This window comes from Fusarium fujikuroi, chromosome FFUJ_chr03 (genome assembly GCF_900079805.1).
Source record: "Fusarium fujikuroi IMI 58289 draft genome, chromosome FFUJ_chr03".
Taxonomy (NCBI): domain Eukaryota; kingdom Fungi; phylum Ascomycota; class Sordariomycetes; order Hypocreales; family Nectriaceae; genus Fusarium; species Fusarium fujikuroi.
The window spans coordinates 3593161-3616945 of NC_036624.1; the positions used below are offsets into that span (position 1 = coordinate 3593161).

Here is a 23785-nt window from a genome sequence, read left to right on the forward strand (position 1 = left end):
TTCTTGGCCTGGTGTATGTCGACTGAATTCACACTTGATTCTAGAGTCAATCCGCCTGAACATTTATTATTCTTGTTATATTTACAGTAAAAAATTGGTGATCCGAGAAGATGTGTATTACATATTTGCGAGATTGGTCGTAATTTATCGAAATCTAATTCCGTCGATCCTCTCGCCTAGGCACCTGTCGCGCCTATGTCCTTCACCGGAATGCTAACGTCCTTTGCTTCCCAGGCTGGGTCAATCAATGACGTTTCAACAACCACACCATATCGTTTGAACATATCCGTATATACTTGACGATTTATAGTAATTACTTCTTCCATGCACCAACCCATGTAAGTTTCATTAAAGGGCATAGTAGGATTGAATGCTTCAATCCAAGGATGCAATGGTTCGATGTAAGTGAAGACCCAATTATACACGTGATACAGCCGCTAGCCCGCCAAATCATCGAGACAGCTCGAAAATCTTCAAGACGCTTCATCAGACGCCCGCCCGCGACGACTCTTCGAATTGAGCAAACCCCCAGCCAACCGCAATCACAAAAATGGCCATGTCTTGTCGGTACGCCGCCCAGAGCTGTGCTCGCCACCTCCGATCCGCTCGCGCTGCCCGGGCACCCACACAGCTCGTCAGAATCTCAGCTGCCTCGAGGAGATGGAACTCAACCGATGCCGCTCCCGCCAACCCCAAGATCGAAGCCATTGTCGATCAGATCAGCCAACTTACTCTCTTGGAGACTGCTGACCTTGTTTCAAGCCTCAAGGTTAGTGAGGATAATCATCTGGCGTTAATTGAACCTTGGAGGGGTTATTTTGTCGCAGCATCACTGCTAACTGGAACCTTTCAATAGACCAAGCTCAACATTCCCGATATGCCCATAGGCGGCTTCGCTACTGCTGCTCCCGCCGCCGCACCTGCTCCCGCCGAAGAAGCTGAGGAGGCTGCTCCTGCTGCCGCCGAGAAGACGCTCTTCACCCTCAAGTTGCAAGGGTTCGATGCCCCATCCAAGGCCAAGGTTATCAAGGAGATCAAGAACATGCTCGGTCTGAGCTTGGTTGATAGCAAGAAGTTCGTCGAGAGTGCACCCAAGATGATGAAGGAGAACGTCCCGAAAGAAGATGCTGAGAAGATTATCGCCGCCATGAAGGAGTTGGGCGCCACTGTGGTTATGGAGTAAAATGGTTGGATCTCTGGGGCGCAAGGACAGGCGACTTGGCACGATAGATGGCTGGATTGCATGTGTAAAAACATCTGTACTAGTATCTAACAATATGTACCCTTAGAAAGGCTCATTCAGCGATGGGTTCTTTTTAATTATGATATCATATTGAACAAATGTATTGTTCATCTACATGCGACCTCAATTCTCAAGGAAGGTCGGTCTGAAACTTCGCTGCTCTAGCCAGCCATGCCGAAAACGACGGGTATCAATGCTTTTCTCTCAATCCCAATGCGAGCCCAGGACCGAACGCCGACCAATATCCATTCCATAAAAATGCAAGATGATCCGATTCCATTTAGCGACGGTTGCCGTTCGTTGCTCCATGATGATGTTGGCAATTAGACTGTATCTCCATCTCTTTGTGGAAGTCATCCAGCTCTTCGGTGAGCAGACGGTCGTCGTCTTCTCCAAAGTCACTCGTTTCCTCCCACAGTCTGTCCATCTCAGCATTCTCGGCTTTGGGGACTGCCCAAATGCTTTCGCGCTCGCGCTTGTGGCGCTCGCGGTCCTCCTCAATCCGTTGCTCAATCTGACGTTTGTCAAGCTGGTGTGACGTGCTCCTTCGACCTGCCTTAGGTATGGTTTGTGAGGGGGGCATGTCTGCCATCTCGACATCTCCATTTGGTGAAGCTAAGCCTAGGTCCTCGACATTTGTCTCACGCTCTTTGATGACATCTTCGATCTGACTGACTGCTTGCGACTCCAGGTACCCTTTTCCTTGAAGACCCTGCAACACCTGCACCGACATGTGAGCCACAGGTTCTAGAACAAATCTGGGGTTGCGCCATGATGTGGGGATCAACTCACCTTTCGGACCACTTTGACGTTGGCAGCACCTGACCCATCATCCGGGGCAACAGCATCGACGACACGGATGATGTCCCGTTGCATCATTCGAATGTAGTCGGGGTGTCCGTCACGTTGCGCCATGTCTAGGAAGTGCTCGATAAAGTACATGATATTGGCACGTATGTTCATATTGTTCTGCTATCTTGTGTCAATGCCGAGTCCACTGAGATAAAATGGTCCGACTTACTCGTTCAAGCTGTTCCAGGATGCACGAATGCAAGTCCTCATCCATGTCTCTGAATCTAAGCGCATATTGTGCGGCTTTCTGAGCAGATGTAACTGACGCGTTGAGATGTTGAAGTTGAGATGTGAAGCGCATTCGCACTTCAAATGGGTCGGCCATGTTGAGAGCGCAGTGAGCTGGTTGTGCAAAGTGGAAAATTTCAAACCGATGTTCTATCGGAAGGCCGGAAGATTCGAGATACAAAGCACGGCTTGAGAGTATCACAACCAAAGCAAAGGCAGGGGGAATGAACAACAGAAAGCGTTGGTACGAATTGTTTAGCTGGATTAGGTGGTAGGTGAGAAGCCCAGATAATTTGTCGATGAGGTTGATAGTGGGTCTGTAAGGGAAAGGAGCTGTGCCACGTTGTGGCCGTGCGAAGAAGTGAGTTTGATATCTTGAAACCGGCGGGAATAACCAGGTCTCACCGTTCCCGCAACATTTCTTTCTCTTTTCCAGCTTCATCCCTCCTCCACAGGGAAGAAATCGATCCGGCCCGGACAAGCCGAAGGTGTAACGCATGAGTCTAACCATAAGAGGATTCCGGTGAAGACCTGTCGTGTGAAAGGGCTTCTGTTGAAGCCCTGAAGCATGCTCAGGGGCCTCAGATTCACGAATTACCTCACTTCACAGGGGTTCACTTACACGGTCCAGGCTAGGCTTTGGGCTTTGGGCTTGTCTGGGAAGTCGGAACCCAATGGGAGGCTACTGAATGGTTCTTATCTCCTGACATGGTGAGACTTTGCCTGACGGCAATTTGCTTCGTCACTTTTCTCGGTGAATAGCACCCGTTTGGAGAGTTTGTACATAGAAGTATCAACGGGCGTGAGTCTCAAACTTACCCCTTATTTTCGAGGCATTCCGTTTTTGCTTCGTCTTGACTGTGTGGCCAGGATGCGCATTGGGCAGCAAAAGCACTTTACTTTACGTTACCCGGTAAAGTTCAGTCTTTTGCGCGCATTTGCTTCTCAGTACGGAGTAAACAGGTAATACCTACCTAGTATTTGTTTATAAGTAGAATTTTCCACATAAATATGGTTCCATTTCCCCAGCCTTTTTAGTTATCTTTCTTATTTTCAATTCCGTTTTCCCCCATTGCTTCCTCCACTAAACCACTTGGGCCCCGTCCTTGACTCAGGTAGCATCTCCTCTATATCAAAGTTTTCCCCTCCTCCCTATAAAACTTTTGAATAACAAGTGCTTTTTCCTTTCGTTTACTGCAAAATACCATGTCTCCCAACACAATGGCTCTCACGCCCTATGGCTCAAACGGCAGTACGGACCTCACAATGGCTGTTCTTGGTTGTGGTAAGTCGAAAGAAATGCCCTTGGTACCAAGTGCAGATTGTCCTTCTTTTGAGGGCGACGCTATACATTTCTGCGGGTGTTGTATTACGCAGTTTTCATCTGCTAACAAATCCAAGGAACTATGGGAGTTGCTATTCTCAGTGGTATCTTAAACTCACTGGCTGAGATGCAAGGACCTAAGCCCCTCCAGTCCCTTCCCAGATCAGGAGCCTCAACTCCTGGCGATGAGGTGCCTGAACGACTACCCTCACGCTTCGTTGCCAGCGTTGCTACTGCTGCGGGCGCCAAGCGTGTCAAGGGCGCTCTTTGGGAGCATTCCTCCATTCTCAAGGTTGTCCATAACGACAACATTGGTGCCGTTCAGCAGGCTGAGGTTGTTCTGCTAACTTGCAAGCCATGGATGGTTAAAGAGATCCTTAGCGAGCCTGGCATTTCAAAAGCCCTGCACGGCAAACTTCTCATCAGCGTTTGTGCTGGTATCACAGTGGAGGACATTGAAATCGCTCTCCACGGTGCTGTCCCCTCCAAGGATCCAGAGGAGGATGGTCGATGCCGCATTGTCCGGGCCATGTGCAACACAGCTGCCGTGATCCGTGAGTCGATGACCGTTATCGCTTCTCCTAGTTCTCCCCTCGACCATGCCACCGAGAGCCTCGTTACCTGGATCTTCAGGCGCATTGGTGATGTTGTCTACCTTCCTACACGACATATGGATGCCTCGACAGCTCTGTGTGCTTCAGGTCCCGCTTTCTTCGCTCTGGTGCTGGAAGCTGCCATCGATGGCGCTGTTGCTATGGGCATTCCCCGTGCCGATGCTCAGCGCATGGCTACTCAGTCTATGAGGGGCACTGCTGGCCTTGTCCAAAGTGGCGAGCATCCTGCTCTTCTCCGGGAGAAGGTTTGCACATCCGGTGGCTGCACTATCGGTGGCGTCTTGGTTCTTGAGGAGGGTAGAGTCCGTGGCTCCGTCTCGAGAGCTGTACGTGAGGCCGCTGTTGTGGCCGGTCAGATTGGAAAGGGGGTTGACGGTGTAAATGGCACCAGATTTCCTGGTGCACGTTATGAATGAGTGGATCATGGCCACGATGATCGGTCAGAACTTCCCAGGAAGTCCTGGCAACCATCATATACATATTCCCTACCTATCTCAGACCCCGAAGTAGTCTCAGACTTTCAATCACTAGAATCAGCCTACGAACCGAAAACAAAGTCCAAAGAGGTCGAGCATACGGTATGGGAAAGAAGACAAAATCCTAACATTGTCTTCTATCTTAGACTCGATAGTACCTGGCAATTTTTGCTGCAGACCTTTGGGAGTTCATTATTCTCGCCTCTGTAAGTATGATCGGCTTATTTGTTTGCATGGCATGGCATGGCACAGCATAGTCTAGGTTTCACTGGATATAGGTGTAATGGTTTGATTTATACACAAGATGGTACATTTTCCTTCGTCCAGTATTCCCAACACCTAGCTAACCTGGTCATTCGGTTAAGCGTCAAGAAATTAAAATACATAAACACCTAAGAATTCTCAACGCGAGCTTTCTTGCTACCAGGATCCTGCTCGGTCTCCTCTGCGCCTAGCTTTCGCTTGCCATTCGCTACTGGTTGGCTTTGAGAGTGCTTCACTGAGCGTTCCAAGGCAGCGAGGATACGCGCATACTCTAGTCCAACACCCTGCAGAGTATCATCAAGCTTGTCAACGCGCTCATGAGGTTCGATTTGAGATAGGACATCTTTGTTGTGACGGTACAGTCGCTGTTTAACAATCAGGCTCCAGATCTTGCCCTGGTGCTTGTCGGCTTGTGTAGCTTCTGGCTTGTCTCCATCAATGTCCATTGTCGGTCGTACTGATTTGGGAAGTTGAGACATGAGATGCATTTCTAGGACCCGGCCAAACTGGCGAGGTGCAATCTTAGCCTGAAGTCGGATAGTCTCAAGCTTGTCACTGCCAACAACCAGTTTTGGCAGAGTTCCCTTCTTGGGAAGGGTAACGTCTGTATCGAGTCGCAGGTCATTGAAGTCGGGCATCGTGCGGAGGAATTGCAAATCGCAGATGTCTCGCAAGTCATCGAAGGCTTCGTTTGGGTCCTCCACAGTGAACTCGTAGGTCTGTGGAATCTTATGGTAGTGCTCGAAGATGGTCTTGTAGAGCCTTGCTCCGTTACCTTTGCCCTGGAAAGGGGGTAAAATAACGAATTGAGATAGTCTTGTTCGGGAGGGTAACTCGGCGAGGTCCACCTCACCCTTTGGCAGCTCCCACTCATCGCTTCGAGGCGATGCTGGGGGGGTTGGCGGCTGGAAATAGTAAAATCGGTAGATGGTCGAGTAGCCTACAAACACATATGAGGTCTTGTCCGCCACCTTTCGCTTCTGGTAAAGGGCAAAGAATGTCCATCGATCGGCATCGGAGAGATCAAGCTCTGTTGAGTCCATCTCGGGATCTTGGCCGATATAAGTGCCACCTTCGATGAAAAAAGGAACAAATATCTGCAAGCGGCTGTTGAGTTGCTGGATAGTTGGGTCGGCGAGGTTTCCACGCCAGATTTCGTACTCGCCATCAGGACTATCGAAGGTCGCATGGAGGGTTCCCGGCGGTACCCAGTTATCGCCAATTAGCTTTGAGCTCTCTTCGAAATCGCTTGCTGTGGCAAAGGCGACTAGGTAGGTGCTGTTAGTATTTCTCGTTGCGCGTTCAAGGAAGAGTCACGTACTTTTAGGCAAATGATTGCCTTCCCTAAGAAGAGCTGCCACATCTGTAGGCTCAGGTCCTCCATCAACGTTGAATTTCTTGCTGTAGGATGTCTTCAAGTGCGGTCGCATATCGTTTGCGCGAAACCGCAGGCTGACCTTGAGATCTCTGTAGCCAAAGATCTGTTCCTCCTCGCCAAAAATCGAGTATGTGTGTCGGGGGTTAAATGTAGCCAGATGTTGAAGGCCAGATTCGGAGGGAGACACCAGGCTGATATGGATCGCCTCGTTGGCGTTGGCAAGCCCTCAATAAATGTCAGTATTTGGGAGATCAAGTTGTGACAGCCGCCAGACTTACACTCTTCGATATTTGCCATTTTGAGTGCTTGCTATTAACGAAAGTGAGAGAAAATGGCCGATCAGAAACACAATGCGACCTGGTCTAACGAAATCCTGAAAAAGATGGAATCCAAGTCGCGATGCGCTCGAGTTGTGAATGGTTGTCGTTGTCTGGGTGAAGGGGTCCACCAAAACGCGACTTTACGCGATTCAATTAAATCCATGCGCCAACACCAGTCAGTCTTCGCGCCCAATTTTCCAGGCCAATCTACCCCAAAACCGTGTGTGTGCCTTATAGGGGAAATGACGTAACCATGAAAAGGTACGTACCCCAAGGCTAAGTCCGAACGGTCCTTGTACCCCTGGCTATCGCATGTCACTCACTCAAGTCTCAGTCAGTCGAACCAAACCATCTTTAGAACTCGGACTTTCGCTTCAACTTTATCCTTACAAATTTGTGCACCATGCGCTTCGACTTTTTAAAATGTTACACATAACGAGCAGTTCTTCGCCGGTTGGCTCTGCCATCTTCTCGTGCATCGCTTTAGTTGTCATATCCCTCGTCGTTCTCCTTATTCTACGATACTATCTCCCGCTACGAACGACACCAGCCTTTTATCTCATTCCCATCTTCTTCGCCTTATGGCTACCAACCATTGTCGTGATTCTCGTTCCGGTCGATCTTGCCTCGAGCGCAGTTACTGGTGATGAAGACTCAAGGGGGATATGGCTGCCTGAGCGAGTCATACTTGTTTCATGGCGCATTTCATATTGGTTAACATTTGCGTTGACATGGTATGACGGTTTGGTGTACTACATCGCGGTGGAGGCTAACCAGTATATACAGGTTTATTCTTCCAATCCTTGCCGAATACTCCGACTCTGGATACCGAGAACCATACGACAAGTTCATGTACTCGGTTCGTAGCAATGCCCAGTTTCACGCCATCGTCTTAGGTTTTGGTTTCGTAGGGCTCATTTACTATGTCATCTCCTCCGGCTTCTCCTTCAAGGTCGACGTTATTAAGGGCACTATTATGGCTCTCGCATACTGTTGGGGATTAATTCTCGCCATCTATCTCATGGGCCACGGCTTGGTGTCGATACCTCGACGACTCATGCGCGGCGCAAGCATCAGCGGACGACTACGACGACTCCAGAGCAAGGCGCCCAAGGTTTATGAAGAGATGGAGGACTCGATTACAAAACTTGAGGATATTGAGGTTCAGGTTGCGGAGCTTGGCCGACGCAAGACAGGAAGCGCAAACACATACCGAGACTGGATCGAAGAACTGCAAGAAATGGCCAATCTTCCCGAGTCGCAACCCCGAGGCACCCGGTTTGGTTCCAGCTCCGATAACAATATTATTCCACATGTCATCACCGAAAAGTATCTCGCCGATCTCACTAGGAAGTATGTGCGCGCCAGACACGCTCGATCTCGATATGTCAATGCTTGGAGTGACCTCGTTCAAGAAGCTGCTGAAGCGCAAGCGATCCTGGACTCGGCAGCATCGAAAAAGCTCGACTTTGGTGAGGTATCACCTCATGCGACTTTTTGGGAAAAGACCGCCATCCTGACACCATATACTCGATACCTCTACTATTATCAAATCTTGCCTTATGCTCAAGTCCTTCTCGGGTTATTCTTGGCAGCAGCGTCGGCTTGTATTGTCTGGTCTGAGGTCGTCAAGTTTGCATTCCCCAAGCTTTCTATCATCAGATTAACTGTGGTTCATCATTGGGTTGGCGATAAGCCTGAAGTCGGCTTCGCTGGACAGGCCATCTCGTCATTCTGGATCTGCTACATGTGTGCAGCGGCACTCATTTCGATGACCGAGGTCAAAGTCTGGCGAGGTCGAGCCCTTGTTCGACGAAACACGGCTCATGAGTCCGCTTTCTGGTATGCGATGCAGGTGGCCAAACTGACTATTCCTATCTCTTACAATTTCATCACCTTCCTTTCGAGCCAGGTCTATAACAAGACTGTATTTTATCACTTTCTCGGACAGCTCATCGACTTTACACCACTGGGTCGTTATTTTGACGACCTATTTCCTGTGGTCGTACTATTTCCTGTCTTTGCTACCCTTTTTGGCATTTACGGTCGGGTCAAACGAATCTTTGTTGGTATGGATGTAATGGACGACGAAGAGGAGAATGGCACCACTTATGGTACTGGCTCCTGGCGTGAAGGCCGAGATCTCATCTCTCGTGAACTTGGTGGAAACACCCTCTTTCATCGCAGAGAAGATGCACTTGCTAGAATAGGGGCTGCTGGAACAGTCGGTGGTAGATCTGCTCCAATATTGTCTATACCATCTGCCCATGGCGCCGCTTCTTCACCTGCACGGTCTCCAGCTCGAGCTCCAGCTGCGAATGCCCGCCGTGGTCCAGAACATCGCTATGGTGCGAACTGGAACGACGAGCCGCCCGAAGACGATAACCTCTTTACCATCATCGGCCACCGTATGAAAAACACCATGGATGGTATCGAAGCCCCTAAATGGTTTAGCGATATCAAGAAGCCAAAGTGGATGGGTGGCGATGATGATACGGCAGGGGCTGGATCATCAAGCTCGGGACCTGATTTCCGTAGGTGGTTTGGTGGTTCCAGCGAAGGCCAGATCCGTATCTAGCCACATCATTTCTATGCATGGGCGGCGCAAGGTCTTTCAGGGAAAAGCAAGAACTCTTTTATTTTGTATTGTGTTTTTGTACTGTCCCATCTTCCTTACTAGAGTCGGTATGGATGAGCCGTCGTGGAGTTGAAGGATTAATTGGGGTTTGATTGACATGTTCATGCGTGAGTCGTCTCTTATCATAATTCGGACGGACATGAGGAAACGGACTAGGTGCTACTTGGACATCATGGGGGCAGCTACTGATACCGTCATAAGACGCTCACATTTTAACGGATCATATTTTTATACGCAAATATATATCTAATGCATCGTATTCGTTCAAATTTGGTTTTTTCCTTAAAGTGAAGTCGTCCATATCGTCACAAATGGCGTTAAAGTGTTCATGAGTCGTGAATCGCCTGTAAGCCCAGAATTTCCACAGCACCATCAAAATTTCGAGCAATATATTCCCTTCCTCTTCCTCATGGCTTCGGGGGTGGGCTGACAGTGTTCCAGGTATTGGCTTTGCTCATTGTCCGCTTCCTAAGGGCAAACATGATCTCCTTTTCCATCTTATCGATATTCTTCTCCAGGTCTGCGTCGTCCTTTTTGTGCTGCTCTTGGCGACGTTTGTCAATGAACGTCCACGCCCCGACTATCAGCGCCGTTACGGGAACCGTTATGGCAAAGTATACCCAAAGCTCAACAGAAATGACAGGGTCGGCATCTACGTCAGCAGATTAGCAAGGCCAATAGATAATGGAGAACCATAGCAAACCTTTTCCAAAGTCGAAGAATGTCATGCTGAATACGGATGCCAGATATGTTCCAGGTAAAAATAGGGCACCCATTAGCGACAATGTCTTCATAGCCGTGCTGTCTCGCTTGCTAGCATGGGCTATTCGCCTCTGCTCTCCTGCAATTTCAAGATTCAATCTTGCTTCACGCTGTGACATGATATTATAGAGCTATCCAGAAATCAGTAACATCACGCGACAAGTTTGAAGGTGACTGACTGCTTCCCGCTGAACCTTGAGTCTCTCGAGAGTTGTATGAATGTAGTTCTCCAAGCCTTTGAGCTTGACTTTGTAAAAGTCCAAACGAGATGCCATACTTCGATGCAACTTTTGGATTTCCTTGCGGTGCTTTCTTTCAGCTTCAATTTGCTCCTCGGCCGCAGGAGCCAGTGTCATCCAAGCAAACCGAAAGGTTTCCATGGCCTTTTCCATCTCTTTGACCAGTGCTTCATATGCTTGGGGTCGTTTCCACATGACATTGCCATGACACTCAACCAGATCACGACTTAGACCGTCGATATCGATAAATCCATTTTGAAAGTACTGTTCCTGCTCCTCAACTTCATTGCGCAAACTCACGGCATTTTCGAGACGGCGAAGCCAGTGCCGAGCCTTTCGTTGTTTCTCGTCATTTTCGGGGGATAGATCATACGTGAGGATGATGATGGGGAGTAACATGGGGTGTCCAACTTGGTTAGCACATGCTTTGAGATGAGTCAAGGACTTTTCAACTTCTGAGCTGGGGGTGCCTTTGATGAAGCCGGTTGTGACCCCGGTCTTGAGGGAATGTGAGAGAAGCATCTCCCAGCCTCGTGTTCTCCCTTTCTTGAGAACATCTGATTTACGGTGGACAATTTCTGGTGGGATGTCAGGTGGTGAAGCTCAGGAGCTAGCCCAGGGGGGGAGAAGCTCACGCAAATGAGGCTCGTCTTCATCCTGGTCGTGAGCGGACCAGAAAAAAGGGCCAACTACTGAAGTCGTTTCGATTCCCCGATATGGCAAGTTCAAGGTGCGAACCATGGAACTGTATCTATCCGGCGGAAGTGAGATAACCTTTGGGAGAAACGTATCGGGATGCTTGGCGTTCTTTTGAACTCTTGGCAGCGGTGTTAGTGGACTCTATCTCGATGTTTCGCGACGTTGGATCTCACATTATTCGCACACCACTGAGAAGCTTAGTGCCAGACCTCAGGTGATCTGGCGGCGCAAAGGCACCCTGTCCTTGTCAATTGAGTCCTGTGATTTGAGATACTTTGCAGTGTAAGGCATTGACTTACCCTTTGATGAAGAAAGTTGTCAAATTCATCATCGGGCAAGGGGTGCTCCTCGCAGACATCATAGAACGGATCCTAGTGAGCGTATTAGCAAGCATTGTTCTCTTGATACAAAGTCTAGTTGAGACACAACCTACCGAGTAATTGAAGACCTGGATATAGCTGGTCTCTTCTTTGACAACGCGGCACTGGTCAACGTAATGTCGAAACAAATAGTCCTCCATTGCGACCACGATGCAAGAACCCGAGCTCAGATGCTGCGTGTGCGACAGATATAGAAGTATTTCTTCTGTATAGTAGGTAGTAGGTAAGGTAGTAGGTAGGTTATTCAGAAGGCGGGTGTTTAGGATCTCTCACGTTGGACCCAATGTACTAAAAAAAAGCCACCTCCACTGGATTCGCTGCCCGTCTTGGTCCTTGCAGGTCGCTAGTCAAAGCTTGGCGGTGGGCTTTTTGGGGGACTCGATCAAGAGGTGAATGTACAATTTGTTATAAGAGAGAAGAAAACGTAGAAGCAAAAGAATCGGTGAGGTTCTAAGGTACAAGGCTAGTAGGGATTGTGACTACTACTAACCTAGGTCCCTACCTACGGATACTCAGGTGCCTTGCCCAGGTACTGGATGAGGCTGAATCAAATGTCAGACAGTGTGACAAGAAATGGACATCGGCTCTGGCCTGTCGGAAATAAGATCAAGGTTCAGAGGAATTAATTGAAAGGGAAAAGTGTTCGCTTGTCTTGTCAAAGCCAGTATTACCTTATCATCGGATCCCAACCCCGCGATATTTTCCAAATTTTGTGTGAAAAGGATACCAAAGTCAAACACTTTCTTTCATAACGGTCCGTCCCTTCGGAGATTGATGGCGGCCGCTCCCAAAATCCCAACCCCAGCTTTACTTAGCGCCACTAAAAAGAGGAACCCGAACCCGTTCTTTAGTGGCTGAGTGGAGAAACGAAACTTGCCCGCTGGGGTGGCCTCAGGGAGCAAGAAAACACGGGAGCTCAATGTATGGTGTCAAAATAAACTCAACAAAGAGTCCCCTAAGCTTAGGCTAGATTTACCTAAGCATTTTTATCGCTTAGGCCAAGGTCCTGCGTTTTCTTTCCTCCCCTAGTGGAAAGATGAAGAATCGTGAAGGAAACGTCATAGCAACGTTGGTAGACTGAAAATCTCGATGGAATTGTGCATAGTCATCAATTGGTCACCAAAACGTACTAGAGATATTCTGGGTACCTGAGTATAAGGATGCCGTAGTACGGGTGTCCATTCAAGGCTATTCTGTGACCTGGGCTACTTGCATAGGATGATATGTTGCCCTGGCTTTCCAAATTGAGCTCATCAACCAACAGCCAACCAACTCTCTCTCCAATCCGGGAGCCTTCTTTTTCATCACCGCATTCCTACAATTGCGTGAAACATGAACCAACGGCAAATAACACAGTTCCAGCATCTCATATCCAAGAGGAAAGCGCACCAGCATGAACGCCCACCCAAAGCTGACTGCACCAAGAGAGGTTTGTTTCCAACCTAATCATACAAGTGCATCCATTACTCGCTCTGAAGCACTTTCTTAAAACTCCGTAAACATGTGACCGTACCTGCAAAGGGTTAGTTTGGCCAATTCATAATGGAGATTGCAAATGATCACTCACTCATCTGGTGCCGTAACCACTCCGTACTTCTCGGGATCCTCGGGGTAACGATCGAATTGACTCGCGTCTCCGGCACCCGCCTTGACTGGTGGCGTGTAGGGCGCGTCAATGTCCTTCCTGGCTAATCGATCCCAGGTGACTTCAGCGAACCAAGGATGGGTCTTCACGTCATCTGGGCCTCCGTAGAGGTTACCTAATCGCTTTGTGAGGTCGGCTGTGATCAGACGCTCAAGAAGATTTTGAGCGTCCGCGTTGACGTATGCCGGATATTTAACTTTGCCCTTGAGAATGTTTTCGTAGATCTTCATGGGAGATCCACTATCCCAGAAGGGGGTGTAACCGCATAGCATTTCATATATCAGGATACCCAAGGACCACCTTGTACGCCAAACATGTTAGTCCATTTCTGTTCTGTCGCCAGTTGCAACTTACCAATCCACGGATTTGTTGTAGCCTTTGTTAGAGACCACTTCAGGAGCTAGGTAATCCGGAGTACCACACAGAGTCCATGTCTTGTCAGGCACTCGCTTCGCGAAACCGAAATCTGTAATCTTAAGATGGCCATGCCGATCAAGTAGCAAATTTTCTGGCTTAAGATCACGGTATATAATGTTCTTTGAATGGAGGTATTCCAAAGCTAAAGTGACCTCCGCGGCGTAGAATTTGGCAACAGGGTTAGGGAAACGCTGCGGTGTGTTAGTCAGGTCAATTGGGGGGTTTTCTTTTTTGGAGAGCATCATATAAAACTTACTCCCGACTTCCTCAGAAGTGAAAATAGCTCTCCACCTTCAACGAAATCCATCACCATGTAGAGGTTCTTCGGATCCTGGAACGTGCCCCAGAGGGTAATAAGGAAAGGGTGTTTGACGTCAGCTAGCATGCGACGTTCGTCATTGGTATGTTCGACTTGCTTCATTTTGACCACCTGGGCCTTCTTGAGCACCTTGACCGCATAGAAACGCTGGTTGTGCTTCGATTGGACTAAATGTACTCGGCCGAAGCTACCAGTTCCAAGCGTCCTCAAGATATCGAAGTCACCCAACGAGTATTTTCCCTTTGTTACGCGCATGACTGAACCAGTGCTAGCGTTCTGTTGATGGTGCGGCTGGTGTTGGTACTGTTGTTGCTGTTGCGCTTGATTCTGACTCTGGTTCTGCTGGTGTTGGAACTGCTGAGGCGGCTGCTGGTGTTGTTGCTGCGCCTGCGACTGTTGCTGTTGCGGAGGCATACTCGGCTGTGGCAGAGCTTGCTGCTGCTGTTGTTGGAGGGCTGCGGGATCAGTTCCGGGACTGACGGTCTGCGGTCGATGGCTATCTATCGTGGCGGCTAGGTACTGCGGGTTGGTCTGGCCGTTGTTGTAGGAATTGCCCTGTGCATTGTGCTGCTGCTGTTGCTGGGGCGGGTTGATGAGGTTATTGATGCTGGGTAGGTTCTGATGATCGTGATTCATAGGACTGCCCGCACCGTATGAGGGTTGATGGAGGTTAATTGCGCTCATATCTTCTTGTTGCTGTCCATCCGTAGCTGCTGTCGTCTGCTCATTCGGCGCAGAGGATTGATTCGATTGAGACACGGCACCTTCCTGAATCTGGTCTGGCTGCTGCTGTTGCTGCTGGCTCTGGCCGTTGGTTGGTTGGGCACTTGGTGCTGAGGTTGATTGCCTGCTTGTTCGAGGCAGGTGAAAAGCTTTAGAGATGGACTTGGACCTGGAAGTGGTAGGAGTAACTGGACTAGTTGGACTTGAAGCAGAAGGATCAGAGTTGCCCTCTCTGGTCCGCTTTTTCTTGAGAAACCCCAGTGAAGGCATAGGGTAGTGATAGTGTGACGACAGAAAGAGAGGGGGGGGATTGCGAGAGAAGCGGGGAGGGGATAAGATAGGTAGGTAGGTAGGTAGGTAGGTAGGTAGTGTGTAGGAGTGGTGGTGGTTGCGGTAGAATGGACCCAAAGATGAGGAAACACTCTGGGCAGATCGATCGAACGGAACGGAACAGGTCAGTTTACCCAGCCCAGCTTCTCAGCTTGCTTGGTTTGTGGTGGGCTTGTGGTGGATGTGGATGGATCCAATTGTGGGATATCCGGTTGAATTATGCCTTACTGAGAGCTCTCCGATTAATTGACAACAGGATGACAGATACGGAGAGATAATAGACAGAGAGAGGGACAGATGGATGAGACAGCAAAGTTGGAAGGATTTGAGCACGTTTGCTTCTCCTGGACCAGCAAGAGGTCAGTGAGCTCGTCTGGTGCAACCTACTAGCCCGAGCTAACCTTGCAATTGCAGCTCTTTCAAGTTCAGGTACAGCAACGGAATAGTGGGGAGAGGCTGGAGGCTGACGTGACGTGCTGGTCTCGGTCTGGTCTGGTCTGGTCTCTTCAAGATCGGCTTGTCTTTCTGTGGGGGAGCTCTCTTTCAGCTCGCTCAGATGTTAGGTTAGGTAATAAACAACGGTATCCAGAGCCATGGGCCTAACAAGCATGCATGGATAGGACAGGGAGGATAAAGACAATGCTCGGTGGTGAGAACCTGGGCTTTGTTTTTTTCCTACTTTTGGTTTCGTGAGTGAACAAAGGATTTGGACTCTTGGCGCATTCCACCCGAGGCCGGCAATTGGATGGCTGATACTATTCCTTGGCGCTCTCTCTGGTGGCTGGCAAAGGTGGAGGGATAGGATACGAATAGCCAGAGATCCCTCGTTTGAGACTTTCCGTACGTTGGACGATGCTTTTGGTTTTGGATTTTCACCGTTTAGACAGCCAAGCCAAAACTGAGCCCGTCTAGTTGTGAGTGAGGTCAAAGTCTTTGCACAAAACAATAGGATATAAACGATTGTGAAGGCAGGGTAAGCCAGGACAAGGCACCTTAAGCAAGCTAGTAGCGGTACAAGGTTTAAGCAGGCTGGTGATGATGTAGTAGTTGGAGCTTCGCCCACAGCGAAAGTTGCCCCTCTTTTATGATCGGATCAACGATTGCACACAGGGGGGGGGACTGATACTGATACTGATACTGATAGGCACACAATGATGCCGCGAGTTGTTGTTGCCGCGGGTTTCTTCGCTCTTGTGAGCTCGCTTGCGGTGCCTTGTGTCGGTTCGTGTCCAAAAAGAGGCGCCCAACTTGTCAAGACGATATCTCTTTAGCGGCAATTGGTTGACTGATCTGCAGCTCTAGCATGTAACTAGTAGCTCATAGCAGCCGTGAGTATGGCAAGAATGACACGGGCTGGGTCAGAGCATAGAGAGCAATGCGATGATGCCGATGTTTTTAGTAGACTTGGGTGAAAGTGGAAATACCAAGGACAAAGAGCCGCGAGTACTCGGCGAGACGTTTAGTAGCGTGCACAAGGCCAGATAGTGCACGAGTGACGACAATTGAGTCTGGCAATAAGGTGGGATTGGTTGACGATGAGGATGACGATGATGGAGATGGACATGAAATATGTAGAAGATCAAATTCAAGTGAGATGAAAGGAACAAGACGTAGATTGAGTAGATCCAAACAAGATGAGCTGAGTGAGGAAAAGTCGAGACTGCTGGGAGGGTTGGCGCCCTGTCTGAGAGGGATCTCACTAGGTCGGATTGGAATGGAAGGGAGATAGCTCAGCAAAGACAAAAAGACACAAGTAGGATCCGGTCGGTTATTGGGTGTTTCAAAAGCTGACATCAGGAGCTACAGCGAAAATAATAACAGCCCATCACAATGGAGTACTGTAAGGTATAGAGCTGATGAAACTACTATCTTGACATTGGACGAGATTCCGCGCTTGGCGTCACTAGTTACAGAGAGAAAATGGGCTGTCTCGAGTCAAAGGCGGGGTGGATATCCGATCCATGAGCCTACAGGAGCTTCCTGCGTTGAAGTTACTACTTGGATCTAGAGAGGATGGGAGAGGGGGCTTTTGTATGAGTGGATGATCAACTAGACCAACCCCGACTCACGAAAGCTTCCTTGGGATCAGTCATAACTCAATCAAGCTCCCGGCTCAGGATTAGTGTGCCCGCTGGAACGTGTAGTGATTAGATGAGATTAATTGCCCGTGTACTTGAATGCAGTGGAATGTCGTATATCCTTGTGCTCAGTTTGATCACTAATAATTTGGGGATTGGAGACTAAAGTACCTTAGGTTATCTGAACATACATACAGTGCATCAATATAATCTGGTGTTGCACTGCGCCTTGTATGAAGTTAAGGCCGAATTGCATCTCTATATATTATCTGAGGTTTGCTCTCACTCTGCTCGTAGAAAAGAGGCTGTACCTTTCTATCAACTCAGGTGAATACCATGCTTCCTTGGTATTTCATACATGCTAGGTCGACTTTCAGCAATATGAGAATTAGTACTCAACCGGTTGCGAGTATATGCTCAAGCCAAACCTTTTCCTTGACAGCCGTTAGCTCAACATCTTCACATATACCAGTGGCTCAGATGTGCACAAATTTGATCAATTACCTACCTATTTTCTACGGGGCAAAACTAACGATTTCCCTAAGTCCTGTCTTTGATTATTTTTGCCTCTGCGTTCAACCTGTCTCAGAGAAATTGGTTACCCTGAAGTTCACCGTTTTCAGAAATTATCAACGATTCTCCGTCAAGCTAACTTGGTTTTCATATCAATTGATCATTGGCTGTATATATATATTTTCTTTTTTAGTTTTATTTATATAGCCACCCATTTGCATGTGTATATTGTCGGCAGAGGCTCGATCGACATGCTTATATGTGACCACAAGCGGTGCATTCGTCCATGGGTTATGATACCATGGCTGTGGTTCTTAATGCCCTTCAAGGCTTCCCCTCTATTAACAACTCTACCTCACAAAGTCAACTTTGAAAAGCAGGAACATTCGAACCAGGAACTCGTAGTCATAGCTCAACAAAATAGTAGATTGTTTTTTCCCCGTGTCAAAGGTACGTCGCGATGCTCACCGGCTTGTACCCTTCTCGTCGCCTCTCCCTTACTCAAAACACAGATACAAAAGATTCAAGGAAAGCTGGATGATGCTGTCTAGGCGGAGACGTTTTTGTCTCACCAACTTGTTTCCATCACTTCATTTCAGGCGCTGGCCCCATTTATACTTGGCGGTCCAGTCTAGAATCTGTGCGATTTGGCCTTGGCTCGGTAGGCAGTGTAGCCAACATAAGCACCGCCAGCAACAATGATGAACAGGATGACTTTGGTAAAGAACCATGTCCAGCTACCGCCCTGCTTGTTTCCGTTGGTGGTCTTACCAGTGCCCTTACGTCCTTTATTCTTAGTGCCAGATGACTTGCCAGTGTTGCTGGTGCCAGGTTGAGTGTAAAGGTTCTTAGCCGCCACGGAAATGATATCGTGATTGTCGCTGAGCTCACCAGTCTCAGCAGTGAAACCAACGTAGGCAATGTTAGGAATGGCTGGGGGATCCTCGAGGTCGAAGCATGTCTGCCACTCATCCTCAACCTTGTACTGGAGCTCTAGCTTGAGTTGTTTGTCCTGGAAGTAAGTGAGGCGCATCTTGGTAGGGACACTGGCATGTCGAATACCACGTGCAGAGCAGCCAGCGAGTTCGGTGTGCTTTCCATCGTTGGATTTGTCGTAAGAGGTCTTGCCATCGCCATACATGGCCATGACATAGGGAAAGACAACGCCGGGACGGTTGTTCTTGTAAGTGTCGATGAAAACTCCAAGGCCTTCGAAGTTATCGGGTCCTCCAAAGACAGTACCCTGTTGCGCACGTTGGCGGGTAATCCACATAGCAAAACCATCTCCATAGAGTTGGTTCTTGCCCGAGATCTTGAATTCAACCTCGACCTGCCAGTTTGTCGCAGTGAGAGGAACTCGTGAGTACATCCACCCTGACTGCGATGGACGATCCGAAGTAAGTCGAATGTACCTATAACAAGTCAACCCACATCCCACGTATACCGTTGTCAGTGAATTGAAGATGCGTACGAATCGGTTCGAATAATGGTATCTCCGCCAAAGTCGTACCAGCGGCTTTGCATGTCCGAGTCCAGGTAGGGCTGTCGAGTAAAAGAGTTAATTGATATGTCGATCCGTGAATGACTGCTCGCGTGCGCCGCAACTAACCTGGGTCAAGGAATGTGTCCTGAGCTAGAGAGTGAAGAATGTTAGCAAAGAAGCTCCAGATGATCGGTCAGAAGAAGGCAGGAGCACATACCGAAATACTCCTGATGTTATCATCAAGATCATCAGCGCGGGCAGTCCATGCGAGCGCACCAAGGAGCGCTGCTGATAGTGAGGGCAACCGCATGATGAAGCTATATTATGACGGTGTTTCTTCCCTGCTCTCTTCTCTCGTACCGTGCCAATTAGAGCTGGCTCGATGTAGGCGCAAACCGCTCTGGGATGCGGGAACAAAGTCGTGAGGTTTGGTGCTGGAGCAGGAAGAAATTGACCACAGTGGTCGTTGTCAAAGTCGTTGTGACGTTGCCGATAAATGTAGGGGGTTGTTAATCGGGATAAGGAGCTAGCACAAGTGTCCTCTTCCTCTAGGTAGACTCTGCCTGTGGCCGAAACGATTTTAGGTGAGTGGTCCCCACTGTACTCCGTAGGTACTTTCCCACCCTGGATACTGGAACCCCTCCCACTCGACCCTTGATGAAACTGTCAAGCCACAGTAGCCACATTGTCTTTCACATGTATTGCTTTATTTCAAGACCTCAGCCCCTCCTCTGTGAACCATGTATTTACTAACGACCACGATCATACTACAGCATCATAAGGCATTCATTAGTTACCGTGAATCAAAAGGAAATCCGGGTTCATACACAAGCTATTAAGGAAATTTGGCATCCCTATGCCTGAAACAATTGCACAAGCAGCGTCCAGCCCACCAGGGATAACGCTTGTTCTGTTAGGCTTGATCTTGTCCTCAATCCACACAGGAAGCTAATCGTTGAATTCGGTACCAAGCTTGTGTTCGTCTTCGCTTGCCTACTAGTATATAATGCTGCCAGTCTCGGCCACCGGTGTAATCGAGGTACTCGCAGTAGAACGTGTCTTGTTGTACTGGATATCTCTGTTGAAACGATACTGACAAACATATGGCGGTAATCTCATGCGTATACCGGTATACTGTTTGTTACCAGCTTTACTTGGTCTTGGTGGTTCCATGGGATGTTTTGACTGACCTATTTTTGATAATAGTACCTCGCCCCCAAAAATTAGCCTCCCTGGCTATTTAACTCTAGTCTGCAGCTTTTGTACCGTTTCAAAGAAACGGAAGGGGAGGGTGACAAGTAAAGAAAAGCAAAGGAAAACACTGTTATTACCTGTTAGGCGGGGTTCGAACAATGAAACCCCTGTCCAAAAAAGGTGGTTTCTTCAAGTATCACGCTTCTCTTTGATGAGAGTGCCACCGGCCCGAAGGTTCCTGTGATGTTGTTAATTTGATATATATACCCGCAACACCTAAGCCATAACAGGTCCCTACCTACCTAGGTAGGTAGGTCAAGGCTGAAGCCAAACAAGGCTAAGGAAGGGGATACAACGGAAAGATCATCCCACTGCCTTCTAGCAATACTTAGGTAGGTAGGGAGACGGCCTTGTTACCTTGCACGATTAGAAATTCCTATGTCGTACTTGCCGAAACTGAAGCTCGCCAGTACGTAAGGTACTACCTACCTAAATGGCGACCAAATTCCTTCCGGTTTGATGGCGAGAGCCCGAGGATCAGCTTTGAGAGGGAAGGAACCTGTCCGCCAGCTGGCTCAAGTCCCATTACTCGGGGGCAGTAACGAGCCTCTGGCATTTGAGGGTTTTACAGACGTTCTGCATTCTGCGCGATGTTTAGGGGTGGCGGTCTGTTTCCTCCCAAGTCACATCCATGCCAGCAGCAGCGGTCGGGCCATAGCGGATAACGTAAACGCAGATTTCGATGAGGATGGTAACATGACCGGGTCCCGCACCGGGATTAGTGTACGGAGGGCGGGAGATCGCAATGAAGCTGAGGGAACCGGAGGGACGAGCTGCGTCTGTATCCCGGAATTGATAGGAGCATATATTTTGGGGTTTCACATACAAGCAAGAACTTGAAAGTATCCCGTGGCTGGCGAGACTCCGATTCGAACATCCCCGGATGACATAAAGAGAGTTGGTCACTTCGGGCACTGGCCGGGGGTGATAATTCCAAGTCCTTCCTCAGCGTAAAGTGACGCAGTTTCTGTTCACTGGAGGGCGAGGAAGAAATGAACCGACGACGTCAGGAAGCCCCACGCCACAAGTCAGCACTGGGAATAACAGATCTACCCTTGCTACCCAGACTGCTAGAGACTAGCACTACTTCCGACGCCTCAGTTGGATGTTGGGGTTCAAAGCCGGAGGGAGTCTTTCAGACTTACATTTAATCAGGTCAACATAGAGGATACCAATGCGGTATGACGAAGGGTAAACACAGAGTGTTTCGCAGTCCAATAAGCAGGCCTCGACTACAACCAAGGCCCTTGACACATAGCAAATGCTTTCTGCTTGTAACGAATGGTACCGCTGTTGCTTTACCTCCAGGTTACAAACAAGTTATGTCTGTATATTAATACGTATCACAATACGTGATCATGAGAAACATAGAGACTTCGATAGCTATAAACTGGGCATAGCAGTCTGAGGTTAAGATTTCAATCAGCTGAATCCCTGCCCCGGACCGATAATTTTTCCAGCCCGCTACGTTTTTGCGATAGACAGTCGCCCAGGCCAGCTTTACAGACAACGTTACGACCGTCAAACACACATCACAACTATGGATTCCACACAAGTCAAGGCTGCTGTCATCAAGCAGGTTCAGCAGGAGGCCAACTTGGTTAACGCCCGCACTCTTATTGAGGTTCGTCCATGTCACAATTCCTCACCTTCTAACCAAGACTAACAACAGCCTACAACAGAAACTCCAAGAGACTTGCTTTGAGAAGTGCGTCCCCAAGCCCGGAACTTCTCTATCGAGCAGCGAGACGACTTGCATGACCAGCTGCATGGAGAAGTACATGGCCGCTTGGAACATGGTCAACGCAGCATACATTGCCCGATTAAGGCAAGAGTCTGCTAGCTTGCAAAATTGAAGAGGCGAAGATTCTCAAAATAAAAAACCAACGGCTTGCGACAATTTTTATGAAAGCGCAAGATTGTAACATATTGTGACAACACGGATCGGATGACGCCCACGAGGAGATATTATCATGTATGAAGAACCAATTAAGGATAGAACAGGGCAATAGACGAACCGGAGGAGATATGACCGGGATGTTATGTCAAAAGCCATGCCATGTCGTTGTACACAACCTTCTTCAATTCTCGAGTTTGGGTACCTAAGTTCCTCCAGCGGCCTTCTTCGCTTCTTCGGCGGCTCGTTTTCGAGCTAGGTATCGTTCCTTCGCACTTGAGATCTCGCCCTCTGTCTTCCGGCTCTTCGATGCTCGCTCAGCTTCTTCCCTTTTTGCCGCTTCTTCATCCCGTGATCGCTTCATTGACTGCTCGAGCTGCTCCTCGATCATGCGTGACTGTCGTTCTCGTTGAGCTTGTTTTCTTCCAAACTGCTGATTTGCGATATCCTTCCGCGGCCGCTCAGCTTGTCGTTCCGCTTCGCGTTCGACCGATTCTTTCTTCTTTACGCCAACGTTTAAGCCACCCCTAAGAAGCTGACGCTTATCCACCACTTGACCGTCTTCGTTGATGGCGACTGCGGCGCCCTTCTCGTTAAGCTCCTTGGCGATATCGGCCTCTGTCTTCTCCTTCTCTTGCTTGTCGTCATCTGCATTGTCCTCCTCGGGTGCGCCATGCTTAACCTGTTCCTCAGCCGCCCTGACAGCATCCGAATGCCTTTCCTCATCTTTATCGAGGAGTTTTCTGTAGAAGGCAGACATGCCACCACCCTTGTTCTTCTTCGCCTCTTCCTCTTCCCGTCTCCTCTCTTCTTCCTCAATCCTCTTATTCTCTTCCTGTTGTTTACGATATGCTTCTGTGACAAACTTTTCCTTGTCGGCAAATTCCTCCCCTTCGGCCTCTCGCTCCCGCGCAATTTTCTTCTCCTCTGCAATTAATGCGTCGCGCTTCCGTATATCGGCTGACTGCAGGATGTTTTTCATATATTTTGGCTGTTTTTCTTGATCCTCCTTCGTGACCTGTTTCTTTGGTTTGAGAGAATCGTAAACAGAATCGTACTCGTAGACGCTAGCATCGACTTCCGTGGCAGCCTCAGCGTTTCTTCGTGATGCCAGAGAGCTAGAGAGATCACCAAACATTACGTTTGGCTGACCCTTGGATTTGAGCTTCGGGGGTTGAGTCGGGGTGCCACTCTTCGGTTTGCTCAATTTGGTGATGTTGGCTTTTGCGTTTTGAGCGCGACCAAGGTCATCGAACTCTCCAATCTCTTCAGCTTTGCCTTCCTCGACGGTGCCTTCATTGTCGGAATCATCATTGTCACCAAACATTGGCCTTTGTTTCGGTGGAGGGGGCTTCGATGCGCCTGGCTTCTTGCTAAAGTTGAGGCCGAAGGCCAATGGTTTGCTCATATTGCGTGCTCCTATAGATCGCTGTAATATGACTTGGGCCAAGGATAGGTTGAACACGTATAGACGAAACGCGATGTTGGAAATGGTGTGCCTGGTAAGTTGAAGAAGGTTAAGGTTAAAGAGCCTTGGCTGAGGATTGCGACAATGGTGAAAGGCTCAGCGGAGACACCTGAGACTCAAGGTCACATTTGATTGGGACAATATGGAAGTATAGAAACCTGTGCAGGGCTGATGGTAAGAGGATATTGCTGGGTTGAGCAGTCAAAATACAGTCCATTGTTTTTCTGCGTTTTCTTTCTAT

At 48.7% G+C, this 23785-nt stretch overlaps 10 protein-coding genes; 4 read left to right on the forward strand and 6 right to left on the reverse strand.

Annotated features, from left to right (window-relative positions):
- Positions 1-550: 550 nt before the first annotated feature.
- On the forward strand, positions 551-1183 carry FFUJ_03205 (related to 60S ribosomal protein L12, mitochondrial; the record flags this gene model as incomplete). XM_023575026.1 has 2 exons in its annotated part: positions 551-769; positions 857-1183. The coding sequence occupies 2 exons, from the start codon at positions 551-553 to the stop codon at positions 1181-1183; spliced, it is 546 nt and encodes a 181-aa protein (XP_023428278.1).
- Positions 1184-1523: 340 nt separating this feature from the next.
- Positions 1524-2420, reverse strand: FFUJ_03206 (related to CTD kinase subunit gamma; the record flags this gene model as incomplete). XM_023575027.1 has 3 exons in its annotated part: positions 1524-1964; positions 2036-2215; positions 2265-2420. The coding sequence occupies 3 exons, from the start codon at positions 2418-2420 to the stop codon at positions 1524-1526; spliced, it is 777 nt and encodes a 258-aa protein (XP_023428279.1).
- A 1124-nt stretch (positions 2421-3544) lies between these two features.
- Positions 3545-4677, forward strand: FFUJ_03207 (probable pyrroline-5-carboxylate reductase; the record flags this gene model as incomplete). XM_023575028.1 has 2 exons in its annotated part: positions 3545-3608; positions 3725-4677. The coding sequence occupies 2 exons, from the start codon at positions 3545-3547 to the stop codon at positions 4675-4677; spliced, it is 1017 nt and encodes a 338-aa protein (XP_023428280.1).
- Positions 4678-5129: 452 nt separating this feature from the next.
- On the reverse strand, positions 5130-6676 carry FFUJ_03208 (related to histone acetyltransferase subunit HAT1; the record flags this gene model as incomplete). XM_023575030.1 has 3 exons in its annotated part: positions 5130-6268; positions 6323-6604; positions 6658-6676. 3 exons carry the CDS (start codon positions 6674-6676, stop codon positions 5130-5132), a joined length of 1440 nt encoding a protein of 479 aa, XP_023428810.1.
- A 446-nt stretch (positions 6677-7122) lies between these two features.
- On the forward strand, positions 7123-9277 carry FFUJ_03209 (related to integral membrane protein; the record flags this gene model as incomplete). XM_023575031.1 has 2 exons in its annotated part: positions 7123-7433; positions 7486-9277. 2 exons carry the CDS (start codon positions 7123-7125, stop codon positions 9275-9277), a joined length of 2103 nt encoding a protein of 700 aa, XP_023428281.1.
- A 467-nt stretch (positions 9278-9744) lies between these two features.
- Positions 9745-11557, reverse strand: FFUJ_03210 (uncharacterized protein; the record flags this gene model as incomplete). XM_023575032.1 has 7 exons in its annotated part: positions 9745-9989; positions 10041-10230; positions 10279-10916; positions 10974-11155; positions 11211-11275; positions 11337-11408; positions 11471-11557. The coding sequence occupies 7 exons, from the start codon at positions 11555-11557 to the stop codon at positions 9745-9747; spliced, it is 1479 nt and encodes a 492-aa protein (XP_023428282.1).
- A 1345-nt stretch (positions 11558-12902) lies between these two features.
- FFUJ_03211 (probable cAMP-dependent protein kinase) lies at positions 12903-14791 on the reverse strand (the record flags this gene model as incomplete). XM_023575033.1 has 4 exons in its annotated part: positions 12903-12930; positions 12985-13362; positions 13417-13670; positions 13736-14791. 4 exons carry the CDS (start codon positions 14789-14791, stop codon positions 12903-12905), a joined length of 1716 nt encoding a protein of 571 aa, XP_023428283.1.
- Positions 14792-18073: 3282 nt separating this feature from the next.
- Positions 18074-19235, reverse strand: FFUJ_03212 (related to vesicular integral-membrane protein VIP36; the record flags this gene model as incomplete). XM_023575034.1 has 4 exons in its annotated part: positions 18074-18854; positions 18914-18984; positions 19052-19075; positions 19143-19235. 4 exons carry the CDS (start codon positions 19233-19235, stop codon positions 18074-18076), a joined length of 969 nt encoding a protein of 322 aa, XP_023428284.1.
- A 2484-nt stretch (positions 19236-21719) lies between these two features.
- On the forward strand, positions 21720-22035 carry FFUJ_03213 (related to mitochondrial import inner membrane translocase subunit TIM13; the record flags this gene model as incomplete). XM_023575035.1 has 2 exons in its annotated part: positions 21720-21803; positions 21862-22035. 2 exons carry the CDS (start codon positions 21720-21722, stop codon positions 22033-22035), a joined length of 258 nt encoding a protein of 85 aa, XP_023428285.1.
- Positions 22036-22281: 246 nt separating this feature from the next.
- On the reverse strand, positions 22282-23484 carry FFUJ_03214 (uncharacterized protein; the record flags this gene model as incomplete). Its single annotated transcript, XM_023575036.1, has 1 exon — positions 22282-23484. The coding sequence occupies one exon, from the start codon at positions 23482-23484 to the stop codon at positions 22282-22284; it is 1203 nt and encodes a 400-aa protein (XP_023428286.1).
- Between the last annotated feature and the right edge of the window lie 301 nt (positions 23485-23785).